Source organism: Physeter macrocephalus, chromosome 8 (genome assembly GCF_002837175.3).
Source record: "Physeter macrocephalus isolate SW-GA chromosome 8, ASM283717v5, whole genome shotgun sequence".
In the NCBI taxonomy this organism is placed as follows: domain Eukaryota; kingdom Metazoa; phylum Chordata; class Mammalia; order Artiodactyla; family Physeteridae; genus Physeter; species Physeter macrocephalus.
Window position 1 is genome coordinate 78,064,349 of NC_041221.1, and position 19,664 is coordinate 78,084,012.

Here is a 19,664-nt window from a genome sequence, read left to right on the forward strand (position 1 = left end):
CCTCCTCCCTGACAAATTTCAACCTAAAGAAGTGATTGATCACTTTACATCATGGCAGGAGTTCAGGAGTCAGGTTCAGGGCATTCTGCATCCCAATTCCAGCCATCCACCTCACCACTGCATGCATTGTCCTCAAAGGCAGTGCTGGCTGGTGCTATTAGCAAGCCTAGTCACATAAATCAGGGAAGCTCTGCCAATATACGCAAGGCATGTCACCATCACCCACTAGCAGTGACAACTCTAATTGTGAGCAGACTGTGCCACAGCCAGAGAGGCTGATGCAATCCCCGGAACCCACCTCTGCACTTTCAGATCCCAGATCTTAGCTGACAGGATGCTGGCTTAGCTAGTTGGTCCTGATAGCCCTTGTGCTTTGCCAGGAGAGCCAGCAGAAGCCCTCAAGGCCAGAGGCAGAATATCTGATGAGGAGGCTGAAGTCAGGTGAGCCATCATAGCCACTAAGAGTGGATGAGCCACTCAGGCTCATTTTTCTCCTCTGTCAAATGATGGAGTTGGACTGGACAAGGGCTGCATTTCCTTCTAGGCTTCTCTGGAATTGCAGATTATCTCAGTTCTTGTGTTGGAAGTTTTGTTTATCTTAAATAAGGAAGCTGAATGCTGGTAGTAAGGATTTTCCATTTGCAAGCGGTAAGTAACTTTATTTTTAATGATAAAGGTAATTTATGCTTGATATAAAAACGTTATAGCAATGCAGACGTGTAAAAAGTGTATAACTCCCACAACCAGTGGTAAGTCATCAGTCAGGCTAATTGCTTTCCCCATCCCCTGAACAGGCTCCCATTAGCCATCTATTCTGAAAGAGCGGTTAAGATTCTGAAAGTCAGTCTTTGCTTATTTTAGTGGTTCTAACAATTGGTGAAACTGAAGAGTGACATTTGTAGAAGTTTTTTTTTTTCCTTCCAAAAAGTCCAGATTCAGATCTTACAGCCCAACTTATAAATCCACATGAAGAAGTTAAATTTCAATACTTAAAAGAAAGATACTATTATTAGAGTAATACAAAAATTGCAAGAGACAAAAGAATAAAATACATTAAAATGTTAATAGCAGTCTAAGGTGACAGGACTTCGGGGGATTTTTTTTCAACTTTTCTTCGTAGAGTGGGGCATTGCATTTTTATTAATTGTGTAGTGAAGAAAATAATTTTAAGAAAAGTGTTCCTGATAATGACATACTAGGTGATTGGATTCAAACCAAACAGCCCAATAACTGACCCTTATTAAATCTTTATTGACTAAACAGCTTTTAAAAATTTACTGCTACTTCCTTTTAGGCTATTTTTTTCTGTTAGGAATTCTACTTAGAGGATTAAAGATAAATGAATAATTATATTAATAATTTGAGAAGACTTGTGAAAATCTTAAAGACATTGAGTTCAATACCTCAAATATTTATTGAGCAGCTGTTACAGGCAAGTCACTGTGGGAGTAGAAGGATGAGTGAACTCCATCCTTACTCCCAAGGGCTCAGGCAAGGGAGGTAAGACAGGAACCCACAGAGCCACATGCTAGATGGCCTTTCTAAGGGTTTTGAGATACAAAATGCTGAGAGTCCAGAGAAGTAAAGAATCATCTCTGAATGATGAGGAATCCAGGAAAGCTTCATGTAGGCAGTTGAATTTGAGCTAGGTCTTAGAAAATGGGCGGGATTTTTCATACTTAGAAATTGAAGGGGCTTTTTTAAGTGGAGGAAAGGCAAACTGAGGCACAGAGGTGCCAAGACCAGGGCATGTCAGAAGAACAAGGAGTCCAATTTGGCCAAAGCATACAGCATGTGTAGGGGAAGGGACATATAAGACTGGCACAGGGGTAGAGGGGACTTGAATGTCAAGCCACAAAGCTAGAGCTTGTAGATGATGGGTGATCTTGGGGGTCCTTTGAGCAGGAAATGTGATACAATCAATGTCAGCTTAGGACAGTTCCTTTGGCCAAGTAGGGGACAGTGTGGGAAGACAAGGATGGGAAGATGAATCCCAGATGAATGAAAAATGGGGTCTGAGCTGGGCAGGTGGCATCAGAAGGAAGACAGCTGCGATACTTTGTAGAAATAGACTCAATAGGTCGGGGGCCTAGGATTCAGTGAGACTGGTGCTCAAATCCCACTCTGCCACTACATTACTTAGTTCCCCTGAGCCTGTCCGTTCTCCTCTACAAAATGGGTGTAAGAGTAATTATATCATGGGGTTGCTGCATAGTAGGCAGAGGCAGTTATTCTTGTGAAGCATCTTAGCACAGCTCTGGCATGGTGAGTGCTCAGTACATGTTACTGTCACTGATGGTACTACCTGGAGTTGGAGTTAGGAAGGAAACAGGTGTCAGCTCTGGTGACTGAGTAACAAGGCCGACAGTACGGCAGCTGGGAGCATGGCACCTGCAGGTAGAGACTGGATTTGGAACCCGACTCAACTACTTACCAGCTGTAATCTCGTACAGGCCACTTAACCCCTCTCTCAGTTTCCTTAGCTGTAAAATGGGCATAGTATCAATACCCACCCCCCAAGGAGCTGCTGTGGAAATAAAGTGAGATAATACATGTAAATGTACCTGATACATTTTAAGAGCCCAGTAGTTATTAGTTATTGGGTCAGGGGTGGAGAAGCAGAGTTGAATAGAATTACCCCTACCATCTCCTGTGGCAAGATATGCAAGTAGAGGTGGAGACATGCTGCAGGGGACTGGCCATGAAGGACAGACCCGGAAGAACACTCAAGCCTGGAGGTAGTCAGGAGTCGCTGGCACAGAGGTGATTATTGTACCTCTACGGGTAGATGAACCAAGATTGGGTACATAAATTGGCCTAAGGAAACAATCAGATAAATCCAAATACAGGACGTCTATAAGACATACATTAAGATGGCCGGGACCTTTCAAAAAGTAAATGTCATGGAAAAAAAATAGTAAGGGGGCTGTTCTAGACTAAAAGAGACTAGAGTTATAATCAAAAGTAATGTATGAATCTTAACTGGGCCCTGTTTTCTAGAAAAGAGAAAAAGACACTCTTGGGACAATTAGGGAATTTCAATTAAGGACTCTATCTTAGAGGCTATTGGGATAAACATGCTGAAATACTTTAGGGATGAAATGCCATGCATGTTTGGGGTGGAGGGAAGAAAAATAAATATGGCAAAAATGCCAAAAACTGTTTAGGTGGAGGGTATATGTGGGTATTCATTGTACTAGCTTTTCAACTTTTTCTGGATGCTTGAACATTTTCAAATTCTCAGAAAAATGAGGAAAAAAGAGACCTGAAGAAAAACTGTTTGGAAATCAGTCTACATCAGGAAAAGGAATTCTCTGGAGGAAAAGAAAGTTCCATCTACCAAAGGAAAAATTTCAAGAAGGGAGAGATTAAGCAAAATGAAGGCTGAAAATAAATCATCATATTCAGCCATTGTGAGACTGTAGCGGCTTCTTAAGAGTCCAGTGTAGCATGAAAAGCTGACCACGAGTGAAGGAGTAAGGAATGGGGAGGAAATATAAGCAGCAAGGACTGCTTGACAGTCCTTGCTTAGGGGGTGCTCTGTTGGGAGCATCCAGGCTGGGGGAGTCTTTTCAGTCCAAGAAAGACTGGGGCATTGCTAAAGAGGAAGACTCTGAAGAAAGGGAGGGAATGAGACAGAGGAAAAGAGGTAACGTAGTGGAGGAAGGGCCCAGGAAAGGTGGAAGAGGAATGGATGAAAACATGAGAGGTGGAGGTGGCCTCAGATGGGAGGGTGCCTTCCCCTTGGCCCAGGAGTGAGGACTATGGAGATGCGGGGGCAGAAGCTCCCTTCCTAACAACAAGGAGGGATGGGGTCATGTCTTGCTAGTAAGGCGGCAGGTGTGAGGCAGTTAAGTGGGGAAACAGCACAGCTGCCACTGGCTCTGAAACGGGAAAAAAGAGGGCGGAGGTAAGATAGGGTGCTTGGTCCTGCCTGGCAAGCTGGGGAAGGGAGCAAAAAGAGGGCTTCTCCAGGACTGCCTTCCTAAGGCACTAGAAATGACAGGGTAATGAGCAGTCTTGGAAACTCTCCCGTTCAGAAATTGGTGCTGGGCAAAGACTACTCATCAAAGATTTACTCATTAGGAAATGAGGAAAACTCTTTTTTGGGTAAAAATGCTTTATCATTTCCATGCACCCTCTACCCTGGGTTGCCCTGGCTGGTGTACAGGCACCTGGTGTGATAGTCTTTGGTGTGTAAGGAAGCTCCTGTCCTTTCAAAGTCACCAGGCACAAAATGGCCATGGCCCCAGGTGATCTAGGTTCACAGGGCTGTTGGAGCTCATTCCAAAGGCAGTCAGAGGAAAACCACCCCCTGCACGGATGCCACTAAACGCCACCAGCATTGGAGGCCGCTGGAGCTTGCGCTCCCAGGCACCCCGGAGGACCACGGAGTGATTTTTGGTTCTGCCTGGCCTCCGAAGTGCTTCTCAAGACCCCACATTTGGCGATTTCGATTCGGCAGAGCGGCAACGGGCCTGAGATCTCGCTCCCAGGCGAGGCTGAAGACGCCGGTCCGCGGGCCACACTCTTTGAGTAGCGCTGGCCGGGGGTGGGGGAGTGGGAGCGGCTAAAACCTACAGGAAGACCTTAGTGATGACGTAGCCGTCCCTGGGGTCCCCCTCGGGCTCCTCTTTGAGCGGAGCGTGCAGCACGGCCGAGCCCAAGGCCAAGGCGCCTTCCCGGCGGCTCACTTCCCGCAGCCGCGCCTGCAGCGCCTCCCTCTCGGCCTGCAGCTCCCGGCGCGCCTGGGCAGCCGCGCGCTCCTCCTCCTGCAGCGCCCGCCGCCTGCGCTCCAGGGCGCGCTCGCCCTGCTCCACGGCCGCCTCGCGCCGCGCCAGCTCGCGCTCCCGCAGGCTGCCGCGCACGGCCAGCGCGCCCATCTGCTCCAGCAGGCGCGCCCAGTCGCCCTCGGCGGCCGCGGTGGGACCGGGGGCGGCGGGCGGCGAGCGGCGGGCGGTGCTCTCCGCCAGCTCCCGCCGGTGCGCGCTCCTCAAGTGCTTCCACAGCGCCGGGGTGCCCGCGTGCCAGCCCGGGCCGCGGCCCACCTGCTCCCCGCACAGCCGGCAGGTGGCCCAGGGGCCCGACGCGTGGCCGGGGCGCGCCGGCGCCAGGTGGAAGTACCCCCAGGCCTCGGAGTACGGCGCCCCCAGGCGGCCCGCAGCCGCGTCCGGCCCGCCCGTCTCTTCCATGGTCACGGCCGGCTCGTCGCTCCTCATTTCTAGGCAGCGCCTGCACCGAGGGACACAGGGTAAGACGACCACAAAATTATATGTGCACACGGACACACGCTCCAACACACAACTTCTAGGACGAGAGTTAGCCTGTCAAGAAACCATGCCTCCCTCTCACTACTGATAAAAATCCTGCGGTTAGTTTGGGTAGATGCTTGCGTTTCTTTTCCAGTAGGTATTAACAGTTGATTCCTCGTGGGGGGTGGGGGGGGGAAAGGTAGAAAAGCCTAGCCTTTTTTCCTTAACCAGGAATTTTCTTCGAAATTCATTGGATTCCCTGGCTAACAAGTACTAAGACTAAAATTGGGAAGCCAAGCTTCTCATAAGAATAAGCTAAATAAGTGCTGTATGTATGTTAGTTTTAACTAATCTCCTTTACGCTCTTTAAAAAAAAAAGGAGCAAGGCTCCCTTTTGAATTCTTCTCGCAGTGTTGCACAAGAAAGGAGTGGGGAAGAAAAGTTTCGGGAATGAAAATTTTGTTTCTTAGACTTTAAGGGTGACAGTGCTAGGACTGAGCAGCTTTTCAAAAAGCTTTCAAGGAGACAACTTTTTTCAAGGTAAAAATATCTTTGTTTTTGTGATTTTAAAACGATGTGCTTATGAGAAACATGGACTGCTAAGAATCATTAAAATGTTTTAAAAATACGCACATTTAGAAAACAGAAATATACAAAGCAGTTTTCTAAACTTTTACCTTCAAATCAGGCGGTGGGCTGTCTCTATCATTGCCTCAGGGTTTCTAGCCAGCCCAGGTTCTCAGGTGGAAACACTGCAGTGTGGCTTCTGAGTTCTCAAGAACCATCAGTAGTGCTAGGAGTAAATTCAGAGGACAGGCAGTGGAGTAAAAGAAATTCAATTAAACAGCCCTGAAAGTAGATACTAGAAATCCTGGGTGGTGCCATGTCTCTCTGGTGTTCATTCCACCGACCCTCTCATAGGTGCTCCAGTCATAAAAAAATATAAAATTAGTTTTCTATATTGCTTATCCCAACTAAATGGCCCGCACTGTATATTTGCAAGACAAAAAGCTTGGTGGATTCTCTTAATTAAAGAAGAAAAATAGAAGTAATAGCTGTTTGCTTTGTCCAACAAATACCTGTAGTTAAAGGGATCCAAATACAACACAGTGCCTATCACTGCCAGGTCTTTTCTATTAAGAAAACATTTCCCACTGTTATACCTATCAAATGAGGGGGGAGATAGAAAGGGTGAATTTTCTTCTTTAAAAAATAACTTCACAAAGGGTCAAATGCGTGATTCTAGACAAATTTGCTTTGAAAGTTTAAAAATAATAATAAGAGAATATATGACAGACTTGGAGCTCTCCTGAGAACTTATTTCATCAGGAAAATTCAGGCCAAGGTGGAATAATGGACAATGAGATAGCCAGTGCCCACTCCTACTGTCAGGTTTTGAACCAGCAGCAGTGGAGATGATAAAGTTCCAGAATCTCTTTTATTAAAGGCAACTAGGGATGACTGAAGACAAAGATGAAAACAGGAAAAATATGTTGCTTGAATAATAGTATTTAGTGAAGCTTTTAATTTAGTTGCTAATAGTCTTGTTACAGATGCATTACACTTTTCTAAACCTCATTTGTTTTTTTCCCACCAAGCAAGTCCACTGAGATCAGGCAGGACATTTAACATATCTCTTGAATTTAAAAAAAAAAAAAAAAGAATGAATTTACCAGAATCATCCAAAGAAATAATAAGTACCAGGCCTCTTCTAACAAAAGAAATAGCTATTTACATATCTTCTGATATGAGGCATTGTTGAATATGGTTACCCATGATAATTAGTATAAAAGGTCTTTAGAAATTAAAGGCTAGATTTCCCCCAAGAGATTTACTAAATCACTAAAGTCCCCAAAGCCAGAGTGGTGGGATGAGGAGGGGAGTTACAGACCCCCTTCAAGGATAACTTTTTTGCAGTTAGTAAACAGAACCAGATTTTAGTCTTAGAGATGTTTTTTGTTATCCAGCTTTACTTAACATTTTTTTCTACATTGCTTTTTTCTTTTTTTAGTATTCCATTCTTTCTGAATTAGAATCTTACCTTTCCAGAGTGTGCCCTTTTTAAAAATTACTAGACATACACAAAAGTGGAGAGAATAGTAGTATTATGAGTGCCTATATTTACTTTATAATTTAAAAGAGATTTAACACCATTGTAAAGCAATTATACTCCAATAAAGATGTTTAAAAAAAAGAGATTTAAAGTTTTTGTATAACATTAAGACTATTGCTTTGCATTCTGATATGCTTTCTTGAGCTGGGGGTTGAAAATTGTATTGCTGCAGACTCTCCTACCTCTGCCAGAGTCTGAGAGCAATTATTACTGATGTGCCCCTACAAGTGCCAGAGGTGACCAATTACTGTCATGCTTTACCTCCCTACAAGATGTCTCTGGGTTTCTTCAAAATCTGGGATGCCCAGAGGAGTGCCACATACAGGAGTGGCATCTGTTCTAAGACTTAAGGTGGAAAACAGGGATGAGAAGCACTGATCACTGATTTTGATGTCTTAATCCTTTAGACTTAGTGGAGCCCTCATCTGAGCCAGGGACAAGCAGCACCACAAGTGTTGGCCAGCAGAGTGCTGCCCCTCTGAGGGCGGCAGAGTGACCTCCTCTGCCCTGGCAAGCCTTCACTCTCGGAGGTCTTAACCGGTGGAAGGCAGCATGGTTCAGAACTGCCTCACCTTCTCAGCCCTCCGACCACAGCTACATTCTGGCTCAAAAGAGTCTTCTGTTCAGACTCCATCTCTAAAGAGTGACCAGCAGTAACTGTGGCCACAAGTCATTCCTAGCAGAGCCTTCCTAGGTCTGCTGAGCAATCCCTGAGCTCATTTCAACCATCCCTACAGTGCAGAGGGAGAGAAGCTTGGCTTGGAAGTCAGCTTGGCTTGGGAGAGAAGTCTTAGAATCTTCAGCCACGACCCTAATATACAAAGAGCTCTTACAAACTGAGAAGAAAAAGACAAACAAGCCAATTGAAAAATGGGCAAGAAATATGAGTAGGCAAATGACCCAAGAGCAAAATCAGATGGCCAGGAAATTTGTGAAGAGATGCACACCACTTATATTCAGGGAAGTGCTATTAAAGTAACAATAAGGTCTCATGTTAGATCCATCACACTAACAAAAATGAAGAGGTCTGTCAGCCAGAGTTGGAAGGGGGGCAGAGAAAAGGGTATGCTCATGCATTCCTAGTGGAGATGTGAAGGCTTTTAGGAAAAGCAGTCTGCAATTTCTATTAATTAAAAATAGATATAATTGGGGATCCAACTCCTGGGACTCTGTTCTGTAGAAGTAAAAGTACCAATATGTAAAGTAACATGTATTAGGATGTTTATCATAGTATTATTTAGAATGGCAAAAAACTGGAATCAAGAGAATGCCTATCAGCAGGAAAACGGCTGGGTAAATAATGTGTAGTCACCCAAGGGAATATTATGCTGCCATTAAAAAGGATGGATTGGAGCTCTGTCGGGGATTTCTGGAGGAACTGTTTAGGGAGAAAAGCAAGATGCAAAAAAGTGTGTATAATATGATCTTACTCATTAAATTATAAGTAGATCTCTATAGGATATACAGATTAATGATTTTTTATATATATGAAGAAAAATAAGGAGATACACTGTGGGTTGAGGGGGTGGCAGCTGATGTGAAAGGAGAAGGGGAAGAGGTAAAGACAAAAGGAAAAGAAAAAGGGTGCTGAGAAAGCATGCACGTGATCATGTGTATACATTTAGGTAGAGTATGTATATGGCAGGGTCTATGCATAAATAAAGAGTAATTTTAGAAAACAATCCTAAGCATGTGAGCTCAGGCAGGCCTAGGCAGCCTTAACTCTGGAGACTGGAGGGAACAGTCCCATGGGGCATAGTGTGCTGCCATCTGGCCCTGGAGGGATCCCAATGTGTGAGCTTGCTCAGTGTGGGTGGTTCGCTGTGCCCTGCCTGAGCAGAAAGAGATTCTATATCGACGTAAGATGGAGGATGCCACGGGAGGGCAGCACACCTCACTCATCTCCCCAGCATAGGGCCTGCATAGGGCAGGCACTCAGGGGACACCGCATTAAATGAAATGAGCCCGACTTTACCTTTCTTAGCCCCAGCTCACCGTAGTCTCTATCTCCCCATCTGTCAGGAGAAATGATAAGATTAGCTGCCCCTAATAAATAGGTTGCTGAAATCAGATAACGCACGAGATGTCACTGTTGGGACTCGCCAGTGCTCTATCAATTCAAAGCATGAACAAGAGGAAGCTCCCAGTATTTACTATTCAAACATGCCTACATGAAGATCTTAGTGGCTAAAAGGCAGTGCTGTTTTTCTCTTTAACATATTCTGTTATTCAATAGAGAAAGTAGTTTAAGTTGGAAGAATTCTCTTGGGGATTTTTGTTTTTGTTTTTTGCGTTACGCAGGCCTCTCACTGTTGTGGACTCTCCCGTTGTGGAGCACAGCCTCCAGACGCGCAGGCTCAGCGGCCATGGCTCACGGGCCCAGCCACTCCGCGGCATGTGGGATCTTCCCGGATCGGGGCACGAACCCGTGTCCCCTGCATCGGCAGGCGGACTCTCAACCACTGCGCCACCAGGGAAGCCCATCTTGGGGAATGTGGGATCTTCCCGGAGCGGGGCACGAACCCGTGTCCCCTGCATCGGCAGGCGGACTCTCAACCACTGCGCCACCAGGGAAGCCCATCTTGGGGATTTTTAAATACAAAAAGCAAATTAAAAAGAATCCTAGATCCACTTCCCCACCCCCAACCAAATTTATTTTCACTTCCTCAATTGATCTTCCTGCAAAATAGGTGGCTCATCACTCAGGTAGAAGATGATAGGGAGGCCTCGTTAGCTAGAGTCCTGTGATATGCATTTCTTCCTTACCAAGTACTGCCCCCAAACCGAACACCTATTAACTTGTATGGTTAGCTAACAAGAAGAAAACGAAAAGTAAAAGCTCTCTTAATTTTCCTTAAACAATTTAAAAACTACCAGAAAGTTGCCAATGAATGATTATTTCATTTACGTCCGTTCACTTCATCCACTGTTTCATTCAAACTTTCCTTATGTACCTGATCAGGGCCAGGCACGTGCTTGCTGTCCAGGATGCCAAGAGGAGCACCACATAGTCCCTGCCCTCTGGAAGCCTACCATCTGGTGGGGAGAGATGCTTCAAGATGCTGACACCCATGGTAAAGGTCAGAGCAATGTTCACTCATGAAGAGTGGGGAAGGGTGGGCTTGGGGACCCTAACACAAAGGTTCATGCAGATACCCGTGCTTAAGCATTCTTTCCCTTCCCCACCTTGCTCAGGGTACAACATTCACTAAAACACATCACTATTAGTGCTGACTCTAATAAAGTTCCAGTTCTTTAGTTGTATAATTAGGCTTCCAAGCTCGTATTTTAAACAAAATTTCTGGAAGCTAAATAAATGTACTGCTAGCATGAAATTAATTTAACAGTGGAAATTTTTGAGTCCCCAATTTCAGGGGGGAAAAAGCTGAAAAAAAAAGTAGATTTTAGTTATTTCTTGGAAGGGGAGAGAGTAGTATTGATGGTATGATGCCTCTGAATTCTATGATGAGTTTCATTCCAGTATCCATTATCTGGAAGGGATGATACGAAGTCTAAGCTGGTGGAAGATAAGACATTCATATTCATTACCTCTGCACTTGATGTTCTCTGAAGAAGTTTTATTCTTCTAATATCTTATCAGATTAAAACCCATATTCCTCAATACGATCTCCCTGAATACCAATATAGAGAATAAAGGAAGAGATCAGAACCTGGATGAATACTTTGTGTAAATATGGGTGTATACATACAATGTATGATTATAACATTGAGAATCATCCTATAAACCACCCACAAAAGTTAATTTTTTTATTTTACACTTGTGCTTATACACATACAAAATATCAGGCAGGCTAAAGGTCAAAGAACCAGGCAGTGTTCTCAAAAAATCACAGAAAGCTCTATTTGTCCTTTCATGGTCAAGTCTAATCCCTTTAGTTGGATTAATCTAGCAGAGTTATAAACAAATATGTGTAGGTTGAGCCTGGCTGGATCTTAGGTGAGAAATTCACCCTAATGTCAAATCCACACAGACTTATGTGAAAACACTAAAAACATTTTTATCCACCAGTAACTTTAATCAAAGCAGAATATAATAATTAAAACAAATAATTAGCCTTGACAACTGAGGTATCAAGGAAACCACAGTTCATCTGTTACCTGTCCATCTCTGTTGAAATATTAATTTACTGCCATATATTAATCTATTTATAAACAAATCTAGACAGAAAAAATTAGTCTATAGTCACCAGGCTGAAGGCTTAGATGAAGTAAAAATGCTTCCAAACTGTAAAGGATGGATACCTCAGTTAGGGAATAAAGGGTTAAGTGTGAAAAAATTTGGAAAAATGTTACACATGGACTGTAAAAAATGTACTGGACCCACAGCTAATTAACTGGTAAATCAGAGATGTTCTCTAAATGTCATAAGCCAAAAGTTTAGATACTTCTTCCATTAGCTAAACGGCTGAGAAACGCTCTCTATTAATGTATTTTTTTTAATGAAAATGGTGAAGCTTCTTCCCTAAGTGGACCTTTATTTCAGGCCTACATTATTTTATTTAATACATGTGCTCCTAAAAAGAAGGGTGTTGATCCATTTTCATCTTGTAAGATGCATTATTTAGTATGAATTAGTGGGATTTAAAGCTGCCCTACTTTGAAGAGCTCTGTAACAAAGATTTTTTAATTAAGAATTATCTGGTTTTGGCTCTTGGTCTTTGCATACATTGTTGTATACTTTACATTGTCAGCTGCCTCAAGCTATTTTTGGCTAAAAAATGTATATAAATAATTACATTAATGAAAAGTACAGAAAATGATTACCCTAATTATGTCAATTTATTAAGCTATTTCTACAACAGTTTCTCTTAAACACCGCATCTTCGTAGTCTTGGCTAATTAGAAGTTCGGATGGTAGCAGGTCCTTTTTTTTTTTCTTTCAAGGAGGGAAAATTAACTTTGCTTGGTAAACTTTGGGCATTAGGTTAGTGTAAGTGATTATAGCAAACTGCTCCTGGATGTTCCTGAAGGATCAGAAAATTCCTTTGTTTGAGCACGGTGGGGATCGGGGTCTTTGTTTGAGCATCTGGCTTGCATTCGGTTTCTCCCCGAAGTGGGAAACATTCAGAAAGTCTCAATTAGAGAAGGGGCCACCAACCACTTGCCCAGTTAAAGGACTGACTGCAATAAGGCAACTTTAATAAAGGGAGAGCACATGACTTTCGATATTCCTGAATAACTTTTTTGAAGGGAGACTGTAGAGCAGGAGCAAAAATGAGGTGCATAAAGAAACTGAACCGGGCGTTACGCAGAATCCCGTGTCCAAATGCATCTTTTACAATAACGGTAATCCCACCACCGCGGAGGGCACGCCCGGTACCCCGTGCACTAGCAAGCCTGCGCGTCTGCGTCTGCGGGGCTCTGGCTGCTCTGCGATCCCCCGCCAGGCCCCCGGCTGGTCCCAGCTCACTCCGCCGCCCCCAGGCAGCTTCCCGCGATCCCTCACCTGTCCCCCCGGACTCCCCGGTCTCCCGTGGGCACGCGCCGCTGCGAGTCTCGCAGCCCACACTCACCCCATCACCCCCGAAGCGGGAGGTGGGCTGGGTGTCTGGGATCGCCGATCCCCTCCAGGATCCTCGCAGACATTTTGTCCTGTGCGGAAACCTCAGCGCCGCGTCCCCCTTAAAGACACAGCGCTCCATTCATGCGCCTGGAGTGGAAAGGGGGGATGGAAACGTGTGACCTGGTGTTGAAAGGGCTGGGGAGTCACTCCCGAACCGTCCAGGTCCATGAGCGACAGATTTGTGTTTGCCCAGGTTTAAAAAAAAATGATGCAGTAGTTTAGTGATTTTTAAAAATGGAATTACTGTTTTATATATTTATAGTAACCTTCCAAGACCTGGATTCCTGGGCTTGAGTCTCTGAGTGTAATTTTCATCCTTTCAGGTTCAAGGTGTGTGATGGCGCAAGTCGTTAGAAGAAATCCCCTGAACCAAGGTCTGGACAGATAAAGGTAAGGCTCATTGGTGTTCACTAAAACTTAGTAACACTAGCATGGTGTATCAGTCAGCTTTTGGTGGATTATGCTTAGGTAACAAACAACCCCTACAACTCAGTAATTTACAAAAACAAAGATTCATTTCTCAAGCAAATTACATCTGCTGCAGGCAGCTTTGGCTCTACTCCACTGGTGTCCTGGCTTGCAGGCTCCAGGTTGAAAGACCAACTTTTTGGGGACATGCTCACTGTGTGCTGGACCCAACCTTGAGGGAGGAGGAGTACTGATTTGTAGTGCTTGCTATTTCCATGATGTGAATACTCCCACCATGGCGGATTTCAGGCTACAAACAGTTTAACAAGGGGGTTGCCGAGTTTCTGGAAATGTAATAATCAGCTCTTATAAACCACTGGCACATGCTGCTCTTAAAACTGCAAACAGCTCACATTCTGCATGCTTCAGTTCTGCTCACCTCAGTTTTGCTCACATTCTATTGACCAAAGCAAGTAACATTACAGGGCCTATCAGTGGGGCCAGAAAGTATATTCCTCTTATAAGGAAGCCTTGCCAGTCACATGCTAATGGGCAGAGATTGTATAATCCTTTTAAAAGAAGTTGAGTAAATAACTGGTTAGAATAATACAATCCGCCTTATATACTTTGGTTTAAGTAATTTCTTATTGAAAACCTCATTCTTTCTATAAACCAGGGTTTCACAGTCTATTAATGGGGTTTCTCCTTACCATTCCAAGAATGGTTTCAGAAGAAGAAACTGGTTGGGTGTCTTCAAAGGGATAGTTTTGTAATGTGAAGATTAACTGTTAGGTTACTACTTTTCTCCCAGAAGATGTCCATACTTATAGCTGAGGACATCTGATTAAAAGTACGTAGTATAAATGGATCATATTAAAGCCATCTCTTATTCATGGTTTAATTCAAAAACAAAATTTTAAAGTTTATTGTACTTGACAATCCTCTTAACAAGAGGCTTTAACACTTTGAGTACCTTAAAAATCCATTTAGCCTTAAACTGACCGTGTAATGAGACACATGGTATTTTTGTTAGTTCTAGTTAGTGCTATTTGTACCCAAAGCACTATCCTATACCTGAGTAAGAGTCTTAATTCAAGACACCCTTCCTGCCCTCAAGAAGATTACACTCCAGTGAGACAGTAAGACAAATGCAACTCCAGGAAGAAAGTGAAAAATGTAAGAGGAAACCTTCCTGTGCCGCAGTAAACGGAGAACAGCTACATCTTCTTGAAAGTGGCAGCATTTAACTAAGACCTAAAAAAGGGTAGAATTTGGACTCCTGGAATTATGTTTATTATGCTCACAAGATGTGTTTTGGATTTATTTTTAAAGTCCAGAGAAAAGGAGCCTGTCTTTTCTGTGTTTAAGTCAATGCTTAAACATTTCTATAATCTGAAATCTTTCTTGTAGTTTTAAATTAAATTTTGAATCAAATTATAAAATATATCTAAAATATCTAATAACTCTTCTCCTTTGCCCCACACTCTTTGTTCAAATTTCAGCAAGAAAAACACTCTTTAATTCTTATTTTGGTGGTAACAGTTCCCTTAACTTTCATCATGCTGTTAACAATAAATAAATAAGAGGATCTCATTTCTGTCTTCTGCCCTGGAAGTTGGCAAAGCATAAGGACTTACATTTCATTGATAATGCAGAATATTTACTCTCCAGATTCTTGCCAGAGATTGTAACCTTGAAATCTGCTCTCTAATCCTTATCAAAAACCCAGTTTGAGAAAATTACTTAGGGAGGTTGCCTCAAAGACATGAAACTGTAGAACTGTGTATGTGGACCACACTCTTTTGGTACAATACATCCTTCCTATATGTGCTTTTGGTCTGTAGTTTTTTCTTAGATGGTTTTGTCTGGTTTTGGTGTCAGAGTAATACAGCATTATAAAATGAGTTGAGAAATATTCCTTCTTCTTTTATTTTTTGGAAGATTTTGTGACTAATTTGTATTAATTCTTCTTTAAATGTTTGTTGGGATTCAACAGAGAAGCCATCTGACCTGAGTTTTTCTTTATGGGTAGTGTTTTAGATTATTAATTCGATTTCTTCATTGGTTCTAGGTCTTTTAGATTTCAGTTCCTACTTGAGGCACTTTTGGTAGTTTGTATCTTTCTAGGAATTTGTCCATTTCATCCAAGTTATCTAATATGTTGGTGTACAGTTGTGCATAGTATTCCTTTTAATTTCTGTAAGGTTGGTAGTAATGTCTCCTCTTTCACTTCTGGTTCCTATATGTGCTTTTTTTTTTTTTTTTTTTTTTTTTTTTTTTTTTTGTCGTGGCCTTTCCCCTTTTTTGTGGAGCACAGGCTCCGGACGCACAGGCTCAGTGGCCATGGCTCACGGGCCCAGCCGCTTCGCGGCATGTGGGATCTTCCCGGACCGGGGCATGAACCCGTGTCCCCTGCATCGGCAGGCGGACTCTCAACCACCGCGCCACCAGGGAAGCCCCCTATATGTGCTTTTAATGAACTTTCCATTGGGGTCATGCCATCTGCCTTCAGTGAGGTAGTTTGTAGGACATAGCTACATAAAATTCATTATCACGATCAGTATCATAATGTCATCGACTACAGTTGTCTACTGTATCCCACAGTGTTTCTTCTGTAGGACCCAGAGAGGAGACCATTCTCTGATCTCTCATGTCATGGAAAGCTTTGCATCCCATGAACAAATGGAACCTTTGAATCCTGTGGGCACTGTGGTTCATTTATTGGACTGTTTGCTTATTTCAGCTGCTAGGAGCCTGAGTCAAATATGGGATGCCTGTGCTATTAGTTTCCTAGGGCTGCTGTAACAGGGTACCACAAACTAAGTGGCTTAAAACAAGAGAAATTTATTCTCTTACAGTTCCAGAGGTTAGAAGTCTGAAATCATGGTGCTAGCTGGGCCATCTCCCTCTGAAACCTGTAGGGGAGATTCCTTCCTTGCCTTTCCCTACCTTCTAGTGGTGGCCAGTAATCCTTAGTTTACAGTTTCATCACTGCAATCTCTGCCTTTGTTGTGGCATTCTCCTTGTGTGTGTGTGTGTCCAATCTTCCCCTTACAAGGACAGCAGGATGGAGGTTGGATTAAGCTCTATCCTAATGACCTCAACTTAACTTGATTATATCTGCAAAAACCCTATTTCCAAATAAGGTCACATTCAGATGCACCCTGGGTTAGGACTTTAACATATTTTTTTTTGCAGGTGGGACACAATTCAACTCATAACACTCACCTACCAGTTCCATATGGTAAACTTTTCTATGTGCTAACCTTTTATTTTCCTACCTTTATTTTCCTTTTGTCCCAATTCCCTGAGTTACTTAGTTTTTCCTTAATTACATGCATCTTTGGCAGTGTCTGAAGGAAAGAAGGCAGAAAGGAAGTGGGGAAGGAGGTAAGAAAAGGGAAAAGAGAGAAAGGGAAGGAGGAAGAAAAGTTTGCCCCCCAAAATCAGGCAGAGTTGCAGGAATGGGGAGTGAGGGTGGGGAAGACTGGCTGGAAAAGTGTTTTTGCTGTATGGGCTTTGTCAGAGCCTCAGAATTACTCTTTTGGTGAGGATGAGAGCCGTGATTAGCAGCTGCCTGCAGCTTAGCTGACTTAGAGAAAAATTAGAAGGTAGTTTGAGGAGCTGAGGATTAGGAAAAGAAGGGCATGAGGTAGCTACTTTTAATGCTGATATTGGTAGACACAGTATGGATCCAGGTTTTGTGGTGCTTGAAAGCTTATATAGTGTTTTGTTGTTGTTGTTGTTGTTGTTTGTTTCTTATATTTTTTGGTTGTGCCGGGTCCTTGTTGTGGCTTGCTGGCTCCTTAGTTGTGGCATACGAACTCTTAGTTGCAGCATGTGGGATCTAGTTCCCTGACCAGGGATTGAACCGGGGCCCCCTGCATTGGGAGTACGGAATCTTAACCACTGCACCACCAGGGAAGTCCCCAGAAAGCTTATATGGTGTTGAGGACCCATGTATTCTAGCTACTGGGGACATAGACCCATTAAATCATTTATTTAATGTATACAATTTACCCTGGACGACAGCATCATCCCTATAAGATACAAATGGCACCTTAGCTGAAACTTTAATAGGCTATTCTAATGGTCTGTCAGGCTAGCTGCTTCTGGGTGTGTATATTTTACAGGGTCAGCCAAAGCTACTGAATAAACCATTTTCCCTTTCATCTGTTCCTCATCTTAATCTATCACAGGTGAGAATCCTAATCCTAATGCCACAGCACACCAAGCGTTCTCATTGCTCCACCTACCACTAGAAATGAGAGCCTTGTTATCATCTGATGGGTAAATAATCCAGTTCCAGAGTCGCATCCTGAGGTTTGGAGGTTCACAGGTTTTAAGCTTCTGCTTTCTAGCACCACTCTGGTTTTTAGCTTGTGTTCCCTTAAATGCAATAACTAAGACAAAAACTATGACGCAAGTAGCTTGAGAGGTAATCACAGGAGGTAGGATGGGGGAGCAGGGAGAGTAATGCACACCAAAATAAAGAAGCTTTATTTTTTTTTTAACTCTAAATAATTGTGTGCCTTTCAAATAATGTCTTCATTTTATATTTATAGTCATGATTGTAACAAAAGTTATCCCCACGTGATGAACTGTTTTCAATCCTCACCTTTAGGCTTTTTCAGACCCAACTTCTTCATTTTTGTAACTTTATCATGTTCTGTCATTTAATGTGTTACTATAGACTTTGTTTATTTCGTTGGTTGGCTTTTGGCTTGGAGACTTAGGAAGTTTTTTAAACTTACCTTTGAAACTTGACATTTTCACTACAATTATATATAAGTGCAAGTCTCTTTTTGTTTGAAACATAGTGAGCTAAGCTTGGGGTTTATCCTGGAGCTAGTTTTAAGCAAGAGAGTTACACAGTAAGATTTCTATTTTAAGTATACCACTTCAGGGAAGGCTATGGGGTGTGCAGGAAAAAAACAGACTAGAGACAGGTAGACCAATATTGCAATATTGTGGGCCAAAACCAAGATATTTTTAAGATTCAACCAATTCAATATGTAGCAGAAAATAATAAGCAAGAGAATGGGTGGATGACGGAATTGGTACATGTAACTGCAGTGTGGTTTGTGGTTCCATGTCTCCCTGCTGTCTTTTCCTGGCCTTGGTGTGCTTGAGGTGCCTGGGTTGCTGCTCAGAGGGCAGCATCCCTGTGGTACCCACCTCTAGAGAGTAGTGGTCCCCCGGTGACCTCTTCCAGGTCACTGGGATGAGAGGGAGACACTGGTAGCAGAAAAAAATGGCTCTCTTCCTATGGGAATTCTCAGATGGGCCTTAGAAATTGATTTCTATTTCTCAGAACTATTAGGAAGAAATAATAGAAGGACTTATCTCAGAATTTCCACCCCTTTTCAGAATCCATTAATCCACCATCCTGTATTTTGTTGTGGTTTGTGTACATCCATTCACCATAAACTACTGCATGCCTCCGACTGTGGGTGGCTTGCAGTATCCAGGTAGGACCCACTGGCTGCCATTTCACATTTTCCTTCTCCCAGGGCTGTAAAATGCCTTGTAAAGAACCACCGTGCACTTTCTGGCTGCTTCACTTAGCCCCACATTTGCAATTTCTGTTAACATACAGTTGAATGGACAGTCGGAATCAAACCTACATGCTGTGGGACACGCTAAGGAATGTTAAAGTAGGGAATACTATTTTTTTTTAACTGCCACATCTTAAAGGGAAGAAGGCAGGGGGACAGAAAAGGCAAAGCAGTATGAGTGACAGCAGTGAAGGCCTTCTTGTTCTTACCCACCAGGGTCCCCAGCGGGGGCTTGTGCTTGGAAAGCAGACCCGGCAGGAGGAGCCATGGTAGGTGGGCGGCGCCCCTGCACAGACAGCTTTGTCTGAGTGCGGCTGCTTTGGACACTTGCTCAAAGTGCTGGCGGGGCTGGAGCGTCAGGGGTGGTGTCTATACTGCTTGTTTGAAGGCCTGGTGTGACTGTTAGGGTGAGCATCTGGAGGCTTATCTCTCCAGGGGTCCGTGTCCCCTGCCGTGGTCAAGGTTGATGTGACCTAACCCTGGTGGTCAGACATTCCACACAAGTTTCAGAAGTTCTTACTAGCTTCTTCTGCCAAAGGCAAAAAGACAAACTTGCACAAAAGAGCTGGTTTGGCTATTCTCTGAGATAATTAAAAAGAATAACAACAACAACAAAACGGTTTTGATTTTCTTTTGTGTCTTATTCTGCAATAGGAGAAAAGGAAACCATTGTATGTGTGGTTTGTGGATACAAACAGAAGTCTGACTCACAGATCTAGAGTTCAGCATCTTGTCCTCAGAGAAGCCAG

At 43.4% G+C, this 19,664-nt stretch overlaps 1 protein-coding gene, 1 long non-coding RNA gene and 1 other non-coding gene across 6 annotated transcripts in view; 1 reads left to right on the forward strand and 2 right to left on the reverse strand.

Moving 5' to 3' along the window:
* Nucleotides 1–497: 497 nt before the first annotated feature.
* On the reverse strand, nt 498–12,989 carry ZBED3 (zinc finger BED-type containing 3). 4 transcript variants are annotated; one of them, XM_028492992.2, is made up of 4 exons: nt 12,900–12,989; nt 9,341–9,380; nt 5,930–6,045; nt 498–5,232 (listed from the first exon to the last, which is right to left on the reverse strand). In XM_028492992.2, the coding sequence occupies exon 4, from the start codon at nt 5,217–5,219 to the stop codon at nt 4,578–4,580; it is 642 nt and encodes a 213-aa protein (XP_028348793.1). In that variant the 5' UTR covers nt 5,220–5,232; nt 5,930–6,045; nt 9,341–9,380; nt 12,900–12,989; the 3' UTR covers nt 498–4,577. The 4 variants fall into 4 exon arrangements, with proteins under 4 accessions (XP_028348793.1, XP_028348794.1, XP_023981022.1 ...); XM_028492993.2 differs by having other exon boundaries at nt 12,833–12,903; XM_024125254.3 differs by lacking the exon at nt 9,341–9,380.
* LOC112065658 (small nucleolar RNA SNORA47) lies at nt 7,815–7,952 on the reverse strand. The gene has a single exon (XR_002892155.1). It is a non-coding gene; the product is annotated as a small nucleolar RNA SNORA47 (small nucleolar RNA).
* Nucleotides 12,990–12,996: 7 nt separating the features above from the next.
* The window catches only part of LOC114486730 (uncharacterized), a 36,622-nt gene continuing 29,954 nt past the window's right edge, over nt 12,997–19,664 (forward strand). The window contains exons 1-2 of the long non-coding RNA XR_003680940.1: nt 12,997–13,111; nt 13,273–13,339. This is a non-coding gene — a long non-coding RNA (uncharacterized lncRNA). The remainder of the gene's footprint in view (nt 13,112–13,272; nt 13,340–19,664) is intronic.